At 49.7% G+C, this 17,767-nt stretch overlaps 1 protein-coding gene across 1 annotated transcript in view; it reads left to right on the top strand.

Moving 5' to 3' along the window:
• Window positions 1-17,755, top strand: part of IL27RA (interleukin 27 receptor subunit alpha) — a 34,127-nt gene extending 16,372 nt beyond the window's left edge. Inside the window, exons 8-15 of the mRNA XM_035097250.2 lie at window positions 693-888; window positions 6,707-6,910; window positions 7,898-7,999; window positions 9,588-9,752; window positions 11,686-11,820; window positions 12,525-12,615; window positions 12,766-12,880; window positions 13,699-17,755. Coding sequence (XP_034953141.2) covers window positions 693-888; window positions 6,707-6,910; window positions 7,898-7,999; window positions 9,588-9,752; window positions 11,686-11,820; window positions 12,525-12,615; window positions 12,766-12,880; window positions 13,699-13,860 — 1,170 coding nt within the window. The 3' untranslated portion in view covers window positions 13,861-17,755. The remainder of the gene's footprint in view (window positions 1-692; window positions 889-6,706; window positions 6,911-7,897; window positions 8,000-9,587; window positions 9,753-11,685; window positions 11,821-12,524; window positions 12,616-12,765; window positions 12,881-13,698) is intronic.
• The last annotated feature ends 12 nt before the right edge of the window (window positions 17,756-17,767 follow it).

The raw sequence follows: 17,767 nt of genomic DNA, 5'->3' as shown, positions 1-17,767 counted from the left end.
TCTCCAAAAATGTTCAATGTGATGCTGAGTTCAGTGGGTTTTAATCCCCAAAAAAGAATGCATCAGATTACACAGTGTTAGTTTTTAGGAAAGCAGTTCAGCAATCAATACTACAAGTGGGATCTGTCTGGGGTGCTCTCATTGCCCGCTGCTGCCTGTAGTGGTCATTCTGCCATGCCCACACCCTGGTGACCTTCAGGCTTAGCCACCCAGAGTCCAGCCATAATGGAGCCACTGTCTCTGGACCTACTTGGGCGAGTTTGCTAAGGTTTATGAATTTCTTCCAGAGCTTCCTTTCCCTATAAGGGCTACTGCTTTTCTCATCACCCCATTCCCTTGCTGAGAGGAGATGCACCCTGTGGACCTTTTGCCCTGTCTTTGCAGTGTGTTAAAGGCACAGGGCTTTCCATCTACTTAAATAAAAGTCGTCCCTGCCTGTCCTCTCCAGCTGCCCTGCTTCTAGGGGGGCAGCTGCCCCCCTGCCCCATGCTGGGTACGCCCATGTAAAAGTAGTTACACCATCTATGACTCTCTGGCTGCTGTGAGTGTGAGCAGGGACTGCCGTGCAGCTGTGTCCTTAGTGAGCAGGATCTGTTTGATTGGGTGGGCTTCTTCAGGGTTTTCTTTTCCTTTGTTTTATTTTATAACCACTTTTTTGACGGGAGGAACCTCTGCTCACCTCCCTTTTGCAGGTGCCAGACCCAGAAGCAGCTCGGGGAATCATCCTCGACTACAAAGTTGTTTTCCAGGACCGCGACAAAAACATCACTACGACGGTGTGCCTTTGCTGCCATGCTGCCCTCCCTCTTTCCGCCAACTACGCCTGGGTATCGGCCCGAAATTCTGTTAAGAGCTCGCTGCCTGCCAACCTCAGCTTGGAACAAGCAGGCAAGAGTTGTTGATAAAGCCTTATCAAAGGGCTGCTTGTAAGGGGGCTTTCCTCTCACGCCCTGTTTCCTGCCTTTTCTGCCGAGACTGGAGCTGAGTCATCCTCACCCCTGATGGGGGAAGGTGTTGTTGCTGCCTTCTGTGCACCTCCCCTAACATCCTGTTCGCAAGAGAGCACATTGCCTGTCGCCCAAACCCTTGCCCAAACCTAATCAGAAAATGCCATCCTGTATGCTAATCCTAGCATAGCAATTCAGCTACTCGAGTTCGCTTGGTTTGGAAGTGAAATTGGGCCAAAATTGTGTCGTGCCCTTCGTTGTGCTACAACTCCCATTAGCCCCAGCAAGCATGGTGAATAATTGGGGATTGCGGAAACTGTAGCACAGTGGTGCCTCGCTAGACGAAATTAATTCGTTCCACGGGTCTTTTCTTATAGCGAAAAATTCGTCTAGCGAATCCCATAGGAATGCATTGAAATTTTTTGGAATTTTTTTTTGCCGATAGGAACGCATTAATTGAATTTCAATGCATTCCTATGGGAAACCGCGATTCGCTAGACAAAATTTTCATAAAACGCATTCGTCTAGCAAGGCAAGCTCCGCTCGAAAAATCCTTTCGTTAAGCAGAAATTTCGTTAAGCAGGGCATTCGTTAAGCGAGGCACCACTGTACAGGGAAACCTTTGGTTCTCCATAGGTTAAAGGTAAAGGTAAAGGGACCCCTGACCATTAGGTCCAGTCGTGACCGACTCTGGGGTTGCGCGCTCATCTCGCATTATTGGCTGAGGGAGCCGGCGTACAGCTTCCAGGTCATGTGGCCAGCATGACAAAGCCGCTTCTGGCAAACCAGAGCAGCGCACGGAAACACTGTTTACCTTCCCACTGTAGCAGTACCTATTTATCCATAGGTTACTGAGCTACAACTCCCATCAGAACAGGCAGCATGGCCAATGTCTAGGAATGATGGGGGTTGTAGTTCAGCACCATATGGAGGGCCAAAGGTTCCCCACACCTGTTGTAGTGCATCAACATATCTGGGTGTCCAAGTTGCCCACCCTTGCCTTAATAGTTCAAAGTACCTTGAAGGGGACCCAGGTGGCGCTGTGGGTTAAACCACTGAGCCTAGGGCTTGCTGATCAGAAGGTCGGCGGTTCGAATCCCTGTGACGGGGTGAGCTCCAGTTGCTTGGTCCCTGCTCCTGCCAACCTAGGAGTTCGAAAGCACGTCAAAATGCAAGTAGATAAATAGGAACCGCTACAGCAGGAAGATAAACGGCGTTTCCATGTGCTGCTCTGGTTTGCCAGAAGCGGCTTTGTCATGCTGGCCACACGACCTGGAAGCTATACGCCGGCTCCCTCGGCCAATAATGCGAGATGAGCGCGCAACCCCAGAGTCGGTCACGACTGGACCTAATGGTCAGGGGTGCCTTTACCTTTTTACCTTGAAGGTGGAGTTAGGATACAGTGGAACCTCGGCTCCCGAACACCTTGGGAGCCAAATGTTCCGGCTCCCGAACAATTGAAAACTGGAAGTGATTGTTCCGGTTTTTGAAAGTTCTTTGGAAGCTGAACGTCCGGCAGGGCTTCCAATTGGCTGCAGGAAGTTCCTGCAGCCAATCAGAAGCCGTGCCTTGGTTCCCAAACTGTTTCAGGAGTCGAACAGACTCCAGGAACAGATTAAGTTCGGGAACCAAGGTTCCACTGTGCGAGAAAAGAGGCAAAATACAAACTCTTCCTTCAAATGCTGGTACATAAGACAAGGGAAATGCCACTCGGGCAACTATTAAAGAAAACAATTGAACCCAATGGGGAAGTACTACAGAATGTATATGGCTGGGAGATGTAATGTAATTCTTGTGTCTGACATTCACACAGAGAGGGAACCACAGACCCAGAGAAACAGAAAAAAAGACCCACCAAACTGCCTCATTCACTTGTGATCAGCTCTTCTCCCCCATGACTTGCGGTCGCCCCTTTGTGGGACAGGGAGGGAAGGGGCAGGAGATGCTTGGGGAGGGGCTGCACTTATCTAAGCTGCTTTTGATAAAAACTGAAGAAAGGCAATGTTGCATCTGCTTTTGTTTTCCAGAAAGAGCATGGCATGTTTGGTCAGAATATGTCTTCAATGCAAATGGGTTAGGGGAAGATTGGGGGATAGACGTAAACATATGTTTTCTATTTTATTTTTTAAACATACCTATAAAAATAGTTAGGGACCCAGGTGGCACTGTGGTTAAACCACTGAGCCTAGGGCTTGCTGATCAGAAGGTCGGCGGTTCGAATCCCTGTGACGGGGTGAGCTCCCGTTGCTTGGTCCCAGCTCCTGCCAACCTAGCAGTTCGAAAGCACGTCAAAATGCAAGTAGATAAATAGGAACCGCTACAGCGGGAAGGTAAACGGCGTTTCCTGGCTGCTCTGGTTCACCAGAAGCAGCTTTGTCATGCTGGCCACATGACCTGGAAGCTATACGCCGGCTCCCTCGGCCAATAATGCGAGATGAGCGCGCAACCCCAGAGTTGGTCACGACTGGACCTAATGGTCAGGGGTCCCTTTACCTTTATCTATAAAAATAGTTAGCTGTTGATGCACCACTTGGTCTGTTCCAGCTCTATACAGTGGTACCTCGGGTTACAAACACCTCAGGTTACAAACAAACACTTCAGGTTACAAACTCCGCTAACCCGGAAGTAGTACCTCGGGTTACAAACTTTGCCCCAGGATGAGAATGGAAATTGCGCGGCGGTGGCAGCGGGAGGCCCCATTAGCGAAAGCGCGCCTCAGGTGAAGAACGGTTTCGGGTTAGGAACAGGCCTCCAGAACGAATTAAGTTCAATGATTCTAAGGAATAACTTTGAAATCAATAGTTACCTGTTCTCCTCAGGATGGGTTTTCTCCTCCAGACACACAGGTGCAATACCAGAATACTCTGGAATTTCCTCGGTGACTTTCAGGAATTTATCTCCATGTTCCTGATAAACAGAGGTTTATGGGCAAGGGCGTACCCACCATGCGGCAAGTTAGGGCAGCTGCCCTACTCTAGAAGCAGGGCTGGTGGGCAGAGGCGGAGCACAGCCCGGCGGAGCGCGAGTTCGCCATTCCCGCCGCACCGCGCCGCACCCTCCCTCCAGCTCCCCGGCGCGCCCTCAGGCAAGGCCAAGCGCGGCGGGGAACCAGGGAGCGCGGCGCGGTGGGCGGGAACGCCGAACTCGCGCTCCGCTGGGCTGGGCTCCGCCTCCGCCCACCAGCCCTGCTGCTAGGGAGGGGCACAGCCCGGCGGAGCGCGAGTTCGCCGTTCCCGCCCGCCGCGCTGCGCCCTCCCTCCAGCTCCCCGTCGCGCCCTCTGGCAAGGCCAAGAGCGGCGGGGAACCAGAGAGCGCGGCGCGGCGGGCAGGAACGCTGAACTCGCGCTCCGCTGGGCTGGGCTCCGCCTCCGCCCACCAGCCCTGCTGCTAGGGAGGGGCACAGCCCGGCGGAGCGCGAGTTCGCCGTTCCCGCCCGCCGCGCTGCGCCCTCCCTCCAGCTCCCCGTCGCGCCCTCTGGCAAGGCCAAGCGCGGCGGGGATCCAGAGAGCGCGGCGGGCGGGAACGCTGAACTCGCGCTCCGCTGGGCTGGGCTCCGCCTCCGCCCACCAGCCCTGCTTCTAGGGAGGGGCACAGCCCGGCGGAGCGCGAGTTCGCTGTTCCCGCCCACTTTGTGGCCCCTCCCCTTCCGTGCCTTGGCCCCTCCCCTTGCCCCCCCCTAGTTTTGATCCTGGGTACGCCCATGTTTATGGGACTGCAAGCAGGCCAGGCACTCATTTCGCACAGGAATTTGTAACCTTTTGAACTTTGCCACCTTCCCACGCCCTTCTCCTGTTTCCCTATACATACCTCTGTGACTGGAATGTTAGAAAAGACAGGATGTTAGAAAAGATAGGTTTTAGAGCCCATTCAGGCAGTTTTTCATATCATCATGCCTCACTGTCATTATTATTAGTATCAGTACCAGCAGTGCCCACAAGACTAAGATGCTGTCAGATAAGGAATTCCTTTGCTAACTTTCCCGTCTGGCTGCCATTCTAAGACTCAGAGTAACTGCATTTCGGCAGAGCTTATTATTATGCATTTTACAAGGAAACCTGGGAATTCCTGATCTTTTTTTTACTCCTCTCTCTTTCCCTCCCTCTCCTAAACATGGCTTTGGACTTGAACAAAGCCCCACATCTGGGTATGTTTAGCCTGGAGAAGAGAAGGTTAAGGGTTGATATGATAGCCATGTTCAAATATATGAAGGGATGTCATATGGAGGAGGGAGAAAGATTGTTTTCTGCTGCTCCAGAGAAGCGGACACGGAGCAATGGATTCAAACTTCAAGAAAGAAGATTCCACCTAAACATTAGGAAGAACTTCCTGACAGTAAGAGCTGTTCGGCAGTGGAATTTGCTACCAAGGAGTGTGGTGGAGTCTCCTTCTTTGGAGGTCTTTAAGCAGAGGCTTGACAGGCATATGTCAAGAATGCTTTGATGGTCTTTCCTGCTTGGCAGGGGGTTGGACTGGATGGCCCTTGTGGTGTCTTCCAACTCTATGATTCTATGATCTCCCCGGCCCTTTTGGGTTGCTGTTGGGTTGAGAATGAGATCATTGTTAGACAACAAAACAAACTGGAGGATGTGCAAGCTTACAGAGTTTAGCTAACATGCTGCCCACCCCCCTACCCCTCCAGATCCAGACCAATAAAAGTGCAAAAATAGCACAGATCTTTTCAGCATGGTCCTTCTGTGCCGGAATGGAGAGACAGCAGCAACCTTCAGCCCAGGCTTCCCCTTTCCCTACAGGCTTGTTTGTTCTCCCCCATCTCTCTAAATCCTCCACATTTCTCCTCTGTGTCTGAGTGCCTTCTCTGCAGATTGACCCTAGGAGCCAATTCTCAGTAGCTGATTCTCCTCTTTTCACTCTGTTTGACTCCAATCAGCACAAGAAGCATAAGCCTAAGAAGCTCCACTTCCATGCTGATCCTGGATGTGGGGACCAGGATGGAAACTGGCTGCTCTCTTCTGCGCACTAGATGCCTCCCACTTCCCTTCACTGGATTGCCAATTGTCTGTTGGCATGTTGAGGAGCATGTCAGTAGCTGCAATGCATGTACAGTGGTACCTTGACTTACGAAGACGATCCGTTCCACGGTGCTCTTCGTAAGTCGAGGTCTTCGGATGTCGAAGCACCCGGTCTGCACATGCGTGAAGCGCGATTTTGCGCTTCTGCGCATGCGTGGCCAGCGCATGCCGCTTCTGCGCAGCCGCGGAACGCATGCATGGCAACAAGACTTCCGGGTTTGCCGGCTTTCTAAGTTGAAACCTTCGGAAGTCGAGTCATTCGGATGTCAAGGTACCACTGTATCTTTTGTTGGCTCAAGAGGTGCATCTTAAATGTTGGAAGAGCTGCAAGGTTAATATTATATGAATGCACTTTGTATATGCACCCAGCAATGGAGTGGGGGGAAGCTCCTTGTTGTGGGGACACTTGGTCCCCACCTAGTAGGTCTCTTGCCTGGCGAATGTCACAAGCAGTGATGTTGTCACAGGAGTCTTCTTGGACTGAGCCTCGAGGGTTCTTTTTCCTGATTTGATCTTGGGTTTCTCTGTATCAGGAGCTTTTTTTTAACCCCCCCCCCAAAAATCCAAAGCTGGGTTACAGATGTGCCAAACCAGTGATGGCAGCACTGGGAAAGAATGTGTTTCCACTTTCTGTGCCTATGGGAAAGGCATCCCCAAGAACCAATGGCATTGTGCTGGGGAAAGTAGCCAGGGATGCTCTTAATGACAAATGACTTGGCCTTTCTCCAGATCTTCCTGGCCCTGAGGAAGTCGAGGTGATGGCTTTACCAGGCCTGGGTCCCAGGGTGATGTGGAAGCCCAGCGCAAGCTCTCGGTGGCTCCAGCCTGAGGAGTATGTGGTGGAATGGAGAGAAGAGATCTCCAGCAACCCCGCCGGACAGTTGCTGAACTGGACACGGAGCCCCAGGGGCAACAGCAGTGCCCTGTTGAGAGGTGAGGAGTGTGGGAGAGCTCTAAGGGGGTGGGGGAGAGAAACTGAGAAACTCCCAAGCCAAAGTAAATGTGTTGTTAGTGGTGTGAAATGCCGTTAGCAGACTTTTTGTGATATAGATAGCAGTGTTGAGGGAAGCAGGCTTCCGGTTCCGGTCTGCCTTAATGGAGGCAGCTCCCATGACAGCAAGAGATTGTTGGCAAAGGAAAAACAAGGATATACCGGTAGTTAGCAGTGTTGGGGAAAACCCATCAGTTTTGGCACTGTAGGGGGGGGGGAGGCAGATTGGTCCTCTCTCCCCCCTGCCATAGTCCCAACAGAAATACTCTCCTCAGAGGATGCTCTTTGCTCTTCACTCATGGACCCAGGCAGAGCCTTCCCTTAAATTGCAAATAGCATCTTTTGGAGGTAAAATTTTTTTTGGGGGGGGGTCACAACCATGGCTGGGAGATAGTTACTCTTCCATGTACTCCCACCCGGCCCCACAAGGTATCTCAGGTTTTTCCAAATTTGCTGTTCACCTGACCAAAAATACACAAGTCCTCTTTGGATGCGGACACAACTGCCCTCCTCTGGATACAGTCATACCTCATGTTATGTTCGCTGCAGGATACGTCCTTTCATGTTGCGAACGGGCTGAACCCGGAAGTCCCGGAATGGGTTACTTCCGGGCTCGGTGCGCGTGCATGCGCAGAAGCGCTAAATCACGCTTTGTGCATGCGCAGAAGCGCTGAATTACATCACGCGCCTGCGCAGGTGCGGTGCTTCAGGGCGCGGCCTTTTCAGGTTGCGAACGGGCCTCCGGAACGGATCCCGTTCGCAACCAGAGGTACCACTGTAATCAAGTGGGATGCATGGAGTGAAAAGAGACCAGCAACAAACCCCAGATAATGTCTGGCGCCACATGGTCTCTGCGCTTGGAGAAAGAGGCTTGCCCAGCTTGTACCTCCTCAGGTGGCCTGACGTTGCTTTTGTTCCCCATTCCTCAGGTGACTTCAGAGCAAAGGTGCCATACCTTGTCTGCGTCTATGCTGTGTATGCTCACGGGAGCAGCGCTTCGGTCCCTGTGCGAGCCTACTTCAAAGAAGGAGGTAATCTCGATGGGCAGAGGGAAAGTGGAGGTTGGCAGTGGGATGTGGAACAAGGTAGGAACTATCCCTCCTGGTGTATTGGCTTTCTTTTGGCAGGGAAGAGGAGTGGCTTTTAGCTTTCTGGTGTGAGATCCTCTCCCTGTAGTCTTGAAACAGCCATTGTGTTTCTGCTCACTCTTCATATGTGGACCTTGCTGTTGTTCCAGCTTGTAGAAAGGGGAGCTTGCTATTGACTTGGGTCTCCCTTAACCACGATCCCAGCTGTTTGTAAGAAGATTCCCTTCAAAAGTGTATGGAGCTGCTTAGTAATGTAATGCAGTGGTACCTCGGTTCATGAACACAATTGGTTCCGGAAGTCTGTTCATAAACTGAAGCGTTCATAAACTGAAGCGAACTTTCCCATTGAAAGTAATGGAAAGTGGATTAATCCGTTCCAGACGGGTCTGCGGAGTACTCAACCTGAAGCGTACTTAACCCAAAGCATGGGTGTAATTGGTTCCGGAAGTCTGTTCATAAACTGAAGCGTTCATAAACTGAAGCGAACTTTCCCATTGAAAGTAATGGAAAGTGAATTAATCCATTCCAGATGGGTCCGCGGCGTTCGTAAACTGAAAATTCGTAAACCGAGCTGTTCATAAACCGAGGTTCCACTATAATAATAATAATAATAATAATAATAATAATAATAATAATAATAATAATAAATACACCGCCTATCTGGGCAGCTCCCAACAGAATATTAAAAACACGATAAAACATCAAACATTAAAAACTTCTCTAAACAGGGCTGCCTTCAGATGTCTTCTAAAAGTCAGATAGTTGTTTATTTCCTTGACATCTGATAGGAGGGCGTTCCACAGGACGGCGCTACTACCGAGAAGGCCTTCTGCCTGGTTCCCTGTAACCTTGCTTCTCGCAGTGAGGGAACTGCCAGAAGGCCCTTGAAGCTGGACCTCATTGTCCAGGCTGAACCATGGGGGTGGAAATGCTTCTTCAGGTATACTCAAAATATAATAGTGTGAGATTTTAATCCCCCCCTTTAAAGCAACATAGGTCAAAAAATGAAAGCCTGTCTTCAAAAGATAAGATCAACCTTTTCTCTTTGCTGGTTTTAGCCTGTTATATACTGATTTATTTTATTATTCATTGTTAAGATTTGTTGGGAAGTGGATGTTCCCCAGATTTCCTGTGCATTGTGCAGAGGTTCACCCATAATACAGTGGTACCTCTGGTTATGAACTTAATTTGTTCCGGAGGTCCATTCTTAACCTGAAACTGTTCTTAACCTGAGGTACCACTTTAGCTCATGGGGCCTCCCGCTGCCGTTGCGCTGCTGCCGTGCAATTTCTGTTCTCATCCTGGGGCACAGTTCTTAATCCGAGGTACTACTTCTGGGTTAGTGGAGTTAACCTGAAGTGTTTGTAACCCGAGGTACCACTGTAAGGCACTTTCACTGCAGATCGATGCAGAATGGACTGTCTTCCATTTGCCTTCCTTACATCACCTGAAAATGAAACCACCCCTTGCACCACGATCTCCTGCCGTTCCCTTTAGCTGACAGGCCGTCCTCCTTCCTTCTCCTTTCTAGCACCAACAGCTGCTCCCCAGGCACTGCAGGAAAGAAGCATTTCACCTACGGCCTCTCTCATCTCCTGGGAGGAAATTCCACTGGGAGATCGCAATGGGCACATCACCCGCTACACGCTTTACCTGGGACATCCCACTTTACGGAACGCCAAGGCAAACAGGACCAGTGAGTGACACCTGAGACCAAGAGGCAATTCCCAGCTTTGCGGGGAGGAAGGGGCTGGGCCCAAGACCCTCTGAGTTGCCGACACGGAGGTCTTCCTTTTTTTTAAAAAAAAAAAATACATTTTATTCCAATTTTCCAAATTCAACAAATTAACAAAACCAATCTTTTATACAAAATCTTATATTCACATCTTTTACCTTGCTCCGCCGAGCTATGACTTCCCCCCCTCCCTTCATGCGGGTTTCTTGTTAATTCCCTTTTTTGCAGTTCCTTTTTTAACATATTGGTCAATTCGTAAGGTTTATTTTAATCCTGCGAGAGTTTTTAATGATCTACAGTTTTTCTCCATATAGTCCACATATTTACTCCAGTCCTTTTGAAACCTTGTCTCCCCCTGGTCACGAATCTTGCATGTCAATCTAGCAAGTTCAGCATAGTCCATCATTTTTATCTGCCACTCCACAATTGTAGGTAATTCCTGTAATTTCCATTTTTGGGCTAACAAAGTCCTAGCCGCGGTTGTTGCATACATAAACAGTGTTTGATCTTCTTTTCTAATCTCTCCTCCTATTATTCCTAACAAAAATGCTTCTGGTTTTTTTGGGAAGGTATATCTAAACATCTTTTTCAATTCGTTATATAAACTTTCCCAAAATCTTTTAACTTTTTCGCATGTCCACCACATATGATAAAATTCACCATCTTTCTCTTTACATTTCCAGCAACTTTTATCACTCATTCTATACATTTTAGCTAATTTAACTGGAGTTAAATACCATCTGTACATCATCTTATATACATTTTCTTTCAAGGCAGTACATGCTGTAAATCTTAAAGTTTGATTCCATAATTTCAACCACGCATCATATTCAATATTATGCCCCAAATCTTTTGCCCATTTAATCATCACTTCTTTTGTCAACTCATCTTTTGTATACCACTCCAACAACAAATCATACATCTTTGCGACACGGAGGTCTTCCTTGCAGCTGCCTACATGGTTTTCATCTGGAATCTGCAACCCCTGGATCTCGGGGCTGAAAGATGCATTGAGTGGACCAAGGAAACCAAACCAGGTCCCACTACTGTGCAGCATGCAGTTTGCACCAGTCACAGCCTGCTATGCCAGTGTGACATCTGGCGCACATGCATTGGGGCTGGGCATGATTTATTCCATGTCTGCGCATGGGATTGACCTTGTGTGTAGCCATAGGGCTTTTACCATAGAAATACAAGGATGGAGTTACAGATGGGTGGAGTATAAATAATAAAATTATTATTAACTCAGTGGAGCATAAGGGTCATTATCTGCTTTCAGTTTCAGTTCAGTAAGGTGCTGTGGTCTAAACCACTGAGCCTCTTGGGCTTGCCGATTGGAAGGTCGGTGGTTTGAATCCCCACGGCGGGGTAAGCTCCCGTTGCTCTGTCCCAGCTCCTGCCAACCTAGCAGTTCGAAAGCACACCAGTGCAAGTAGATAAATAGGTACCGCTGTGGCGGGAAGGTAAATGGCTTTTCTGTGCGCTCTGGCTTCCGTCACGGTATTCCGTTGCACCGGAAGCGGTTTAGTCATGCTGGCCATATGACCCGGAAAGCTGTCTGCGGACAAACGCCGGCTCCCTCGGCCTGAAGCGAGATGAGCACCACACCTCATAGCCACCTTTGACTGGACTTAACTGTCCAGGGGTCCTTTAACTTTACCTTTAAACTTCCGTTCAGTAACAGTTCAGTACCAGAATTTCATGTCATGTTGGACTTCAGTTTCTTCTTAGCAGTCTGATGTCAATGTGGTCCCCATCTCTTCTCTCTCTCTCCCCCCCCCACCCCGCTTCCTGCCAACACACATTGAGATACTGGTGGAGTAAACTCTTGGGATGGTGGGTGCAGACTGCCCCCCCCCCCCGCCTATGCTCAGATTATCCACCCCTTTCCTAGTTGCAGTTGGTGCTGCAAAGAGGAGCTACAGCCTCTCGGACCTGATGCCTGGGACTTCCTACCAGCTCTGCATGACGGGATCCACCTCAGCCGGGGAAGGTGTGCCCAGCCCGGTGCATCACTTCCGCACACCAGGTAGGAGAGACTTCTAGGACTTCTGTTGCTTGGACCAAGCAAGACCTACTTGGCATGTGCAAAGGATATGCAACAGCTCAGTAAACACAGCAGTCAGAGCCATCTTGAAATGCCTTGATAGGGAAATATCACACTTCGGGACAAGATCAGGCCTTGTCAGCAAGAGATCTTGGGGAAGCCCCAGTTTTTGCACAGACACAGCCATGGGAGAGTCTTCTGGTAGAGTCAGGGGCCAGCTAATGCCATGGGGCTGGGGCCATACCTGCCAAGTTGCTGTCAGAGAAATAAGGGACCGGGCCGGAAATAGCAGACCGGAAGTAGCGCTGCCGCCATTTTGGAACTGGGTGGAGCAGCATCAAAAGTCGCTTCTGAGCATGCTCCGCCCAGTTCCAAAATGGCCATCGCGCCAGAATAAACCGGGGAAAAACAAAAAAATCTGTTTTTTCAGCTAGGAACAGCTGGAAAAACGGGGATTTCCCGGGGAAAACGGGAGACTTGGCAGCTATGGCTGGGGCAGGTTTCCCCCATGGCTCAGTGCTCTCCAAGAGCAGCTTTCTTTTTACTTTGTTCCATTGGCCTGAATGGCAGCCATCTAGTCAGCATGCAAAAAAGTAAAGCAGTTCACACAGTTTGTTCTGGTTTGACTCTGAACAGTCTGTGCCCAGTGAGGTTCATCTCAGTTTTATCCCCATGATCTCCTGCAGATTCCCACTGGTGGACCTTCATGGCAGCCATCCTGTTTCTGGGATTCCTGCTTTTCCTCGCTTTCCTTGTGGTGCTGGTTAATTACAGATGGTGAGTAATAAAAGGCAGAGGTGTGGTGGAGAGGCAGGCTGGCCCGTGCCACATCCTGCCCAGCATCTGTGGCTACTTAGCTCCCCTCCCCATCTCCCCCTCATTTGCAGCCCCGTGTGAAAACTCTTGTTCACTGTCTCTCCTCTGCAGGGTCCTTGACTTCTGCCGTAAGATCCTGCCTCCATGGTGCTGGGAGAAGATTCCAGACCCAGGGCACAGTGGTGTTACCCAGAGGATTCATGAGCACAGCGCTGCCCCTGGCATGGTAGGAAGTCATTGGGTTGAAAAACAAAGTGTACTGTCTCTGTTTGTGTTGGGAGCAGATGGGAAGAATCTGGTTTCTGGAGAGAACTAGCCGTCCCAGTTGCCCCTTCCTCTTCACTTGCTGAGCGGACCCAATAAGAACTTGTGCCAGATTTTAAGGACTGATCAACCCATCTTCTAACAGATTGTAACCAATAATATATTTGAATAAATGTGCTTATCTGGAATGGTCCCCCCGGGGAGGTTCACCTGGCACCATTATATATATATTTTAGGTGCCAGGTTGAAAACGTGTTAGAAGACATCTGAAGGCTGCCCTGTATAGGGCAGTTTTAAATGTGTGATGTTTTACTGTGGTTTTACAATTTGCAGGAAGCTGCCCAGAGTGGCTGGGGCAACCAAGCCAGATAGGAGGCAAATAAATAATAATAATAATAATAATAATAATATTATTATTATTATTATTATTGATACCCTGCCCATCTGGCCGGGTTCCCCCAGCCACTCTGGACGGCTTCCAACAAAACATTAAAATACAGAAATCAAACATTAAAAGCTTCCTTAAACAGGGCTGCCTTGTGCCTTGAGATGCCTTCTAAAGGTCTGGTAATTGTTTTTTTCTTTGACCTCTGGTGGGAGGGCATTCCACAGGGTGGGTGCCACTACCAAGAAGGCCCTCTGCCTGGTTCCCTGTAACTTGGCTTCTTGTAGCGAGGGAACCGCCAGAAGACCCTTGGCGCTGGACCTCAGTGTCCGGGCAGAACGATGGGGGTGGAGACGCTCCTTCAGGTATTTATGGTTATTGCATTTGTTTTGCAGGATGCCCTAAGCCAATGCCTTGCCAAGTTCCCAGAAGAGATAGACATTGTTGAGATAAAGGAACCAGCCCCAGAGCAGACCATGCCCCTTGCCCCAGTGGAGATCTCTGGCTATGAGAAGCGATTCATGCCCACTTTGGAGGAGCTGGAGAGGCTGGCTTGAGAAGAGAAGAGAGGATGCTGTTGACCTTGGGAAGACCAATGGGAGAGTGGGGACCTGACGCTTTTTCCTACAGCCTCTGATCTCTGCCTGGACCAGGATAAGCAACCTACACTCTGCATTTGTTCTTTAGCCTTGGACGTACTGTAGGAAAACTGCACTGCCAAATTCTTTGGCTATCGGAGCATCTCATGGGCCATGGATCAAGGGGCAGAACTGTCGGTTACAGCGCCCCAGGTGCTCTAACCCAGGTGCTCTAACCAGGTGCTTGTGGCCCCCAAACAGCCACCGAGAGATCCCTGGGGAGGAAGAAGCACAATGAAGTTGTGGACCGAGCCTGGATCTTCCTCAAGGCTCCCTGGTGTTAAGCTGTTACTACTTGGCTCGGTCTTTCTGTCATCTCAGCTGTTTGATCTCCACCTGGATGCTGGAGCCATGGTGTTGGGGGGGGGGAGGGAGAGGGAGGTTGGTTCTTCCTTCCTTAAGCAGAGACATCGTTCATCTCATTGGGGGCCAGTAGCTCAGAAGCGCAAAGCAGGGGTGTAGGAAGGGGGCGGGGGGAGGCGGTCCGCCCCAGATGTAATCTGTGAGGAGGGTGACAAAAAGGCACACGGTGGGGGGGCTCACCCCGCTGCCCCCCTGTGTGGTAGATGCTCCCCCCCCCGGGTGCACAGCATGGCCGCCACTCCAGGTGCCCATGCAGCTAACTGGACAAGGCTTGCACTGGTTGGTTGAGAAGCTGATGGGTTGTTTAGGGAGAAGTCTTTGGGGCTGCCACAAATCATACTTCTTGGCTGTTGGGTGACCAGATGGTCCCCAACTCCTGCCTTTGGACCGAGGAGAGGGAAGGAGTTGGTCCTCCGGAATCCTTTCTGCTCCGCCTGGCAGGGTTGAGCTTCCTATAGGGACAGAGCCATAGCAAAGAGAGACAACAGATCCCCGGGAGGGGGCAAAAAAAGCCCTCGATTCCCAAACTTATTTTGCATCCAGAGGTGCGCGCTCTCCAGGACGCAGTGAGTGGATGTGGGCTGGGTCAGTACTTTAGATGTGGGTGAGAAAGAAAGACGAAGAGGAGGAGTTTCTTTTGTTTTGCCGGGGGAACAGAGGGTGCCAGCATGGAGCTAGTTACAGGTAGGTAGCCGTGTTGGTCTGACGTAGTCGAAACAAAAATAAAATAAAATCCTTCCAGTAGCACCTTAGAGACCAACTAAGTTTGTCATAGGTATGAGCTTTCGTGTGCATGCACACTTCTTCAGATACACTGAAGGAATATTTTTGATTCCTTCTTCAGATTCCTTCTTCAGATGCACAGAAGGAATACTTCTGTTTCAGTGTATCTGAGGAAGTGTGCATGCACACGAAAGCTCATACCAATGACAAACTTTGTTGGTCTCTAAGGTGCTGCTGGAAGGAATTTTTTTAATTTTATTTTTTGTTTTGCCAGCATGGAGTAAGGCAGTGAGAAGGGATTTGGGTAGGTGGGGAGGGAAATGGGAGAGCGGGGGCCTCGGCCTTCGTATTCCCAGCAACTCCATTGCGCCGGAGACAGGGCGCTCTTTCTGGTGCTGGGCAGGGTCTCCAAACCATGTGCAACCCAGCAAGCAGGGCACGTTTAGGGCAATGCTGCCTCTCTGCCTCTTTGGCTGTGAACCCATTTAAAGCACACACACACACACCCCAAGAATCCTGAGAGGTGTCTCTCCCAAGCCTACCCCGAGCCGTTGATGTGGGCGGACGGGACAAAAAAAATTCTGCGCCGGGTACCACCTGACCTTGCTACGCCTCTGACGCAAAGCACACACTTTTCGTGCAGAAGGTTCCCGATTCAGTCACCAGCATCTCTGGGCAGGACTGGGAACGCCCCATCTGAAACCCCAGAGAGGCACTGCAGATTATACTGAGCTAGTTGGGCCAGTGCTCTGACTCAGCATAAAACAGCTTCCTGTGTTGTCCTATCAGTGTATTCAGCTGCTTCTGGAAGCTGTTGCCCCAAGGCAGGAGAATGCCGAAATGCCAAAGAGGAAGAAATGCTGCTTTCTTCTGGGAAGGGCTATAAACAGCTGACCTTTGGGTGGGGCCTGGTTCCCCTGCCCGAGTGTAACTGTTACTTCTCACTTTTCGTTAGGGTTTTTAAAAAGCGTCTTGGTGGGTCGTTGTATTTTTAAGATTTGCTTTCTATATCATTGGTTTTTATTTTGTGTCTTGTAAGCTGCTTTTGAAGTTTCTCCTCTTGCATAGCAGCATGGACGTACATTTAAAAGGTGCCTTGTGCTTAAGGGGTTAGGAAACACACCTGAGAGGTGCTCCTTAGATGGATAAAGCAGAGGTGGAAATTGAATTGGGGTGGCCTCCCTATCCCTGCAATGGACAGGTGTATTTCACACTTGATGGGAAACACAGCTAGAACAACTTGCAGCCAAGATCACCTGGAAGATGTCTATGCAAGATGGTGTCGTTACCAAGAAAGGTATGAAGGAGGGGAAGCCTGCAGTTACACCCCGCCTGCTACATGTCACGTGGTGCCTTTATAAGACAGTCACATACTTTCTTGTAGCAACTTTTGACAGATCTGGTTCAGGTTTAAAAGGTGCAACAACTCCCCTTGCCCCCACCAGGGGGCAGGAAAGCTCAGGGTGCTCTGAATACTGACAAGTTACAGCTGCTTTATCAAGGTTTATTTTGGGGGGGGGCATGTTTTGTTTTGTTTTTAAAATAAAAATGTCTCCCTCTCTGCCCCCCAAGCCACTAGATTCCAGTTTCATTGCTTGTCTTGTGTATTCTGCAATGACCACCCCCCCTTTCCAGATTTGTGTGTAATTTCTCGCAGCCTTGCATGCCTCCGATTACAAATGGCAGCAATTTCCTTTGCACCCGTTGAAGGATTGATCAGAAGGGAATTGGCCCAGGTTCCCCAGTGCAGGCAGAGTCGGGGGTGCAGCCTCTGGCACTTCTAGAGCCTACCTTTGGGCAGCTGCATAAAGTCCCCTCTCCCCTTGAGAGCAGCTCCCCTCCCTTCCCCCCTCCCCCTTGTAGAAAGTTCTGTGGATATAAAAGAGGCAGCTTCTTTCTGTTCAAGAGGTGGGTCTTATCTGAGCATCCCTTAGTTATGTGTGGGACAGATGCTTCTGTACAGCCACTTGCTGCTAACCTGCACGGTCAAGGCAGCTTATAACCCATTGAGCGCAGTTGTATATGGTTGTGTTTCCTACCTACAACTTTTAGTGTGCGGATTTTTTGTATCTGGCACACATTTCTCCCTTTTGAGGTCTGTTTCCCTACGAGCCATGTAGAATTAAACATCTTCACCCCCCTGCCAAAAAAGCCACTATCCTTCACTTGCCTTGGGACTGATTCAGGCCATAGGCTTTTGCTGTGTGTTTGTACCACAGTTTGCAGTGGTAAATATGACGGTGCTTGAAGCAGAGAGGGATGCTCAGCTCTCCCCTGGCTGTTGTGTGTTTACAGTCAAATCTCTCTTTCACGCTTTTATACACCAGCTGCTTAAAATATGCCTTGCATTAAAGCTGAAGGAAAACTTCAGAATTAAGTTATAGTGGAATTTACCCTGATCCTTTCCTGGCTGTGCTCGGAAGGTCTCTACCCCACAGCCATCAGTTTTACGGCTATTTCATAATTTTTATGGCTATTTCATAATCATGGATGCCACTCAAAGAACCTCTGGTATTGTAATGGGTGGGGATGCCATTTGTGCCTGATATCCCAACACCAGCACAACATCATTTTCAAACTATAATTCCCAGAATGCCTTTGCAGTTGCCATAATGCCTGGCTTGCCCCGTATGTCCTGAGGTGACCATTTGACCAGCTATCAATCAGATGTATTCCAGCAGCCTCAACACTTGGGAAGATGATCCACTTTGAAGACATAACCCAACCCCAGAGTCGGCTC

This window comes from Zootoca vivipara, chromosome 16 (genome assembly GCF_963506605.1).
Source record: "Zootoca vivipara chromosome 16, rZooViv1.1, whole genome shotgun sequence".
In the NCBI taxonomy this organism is placed as follows: Eukaryota; Metazoa; Chordata; class Lepidosauria; order Squamata; family Lacertidae; genus Zootoca; species Zootoca vivipara.
This window is presented reverse-complemented; position numbering and strand designations above follow the sequence as displayed.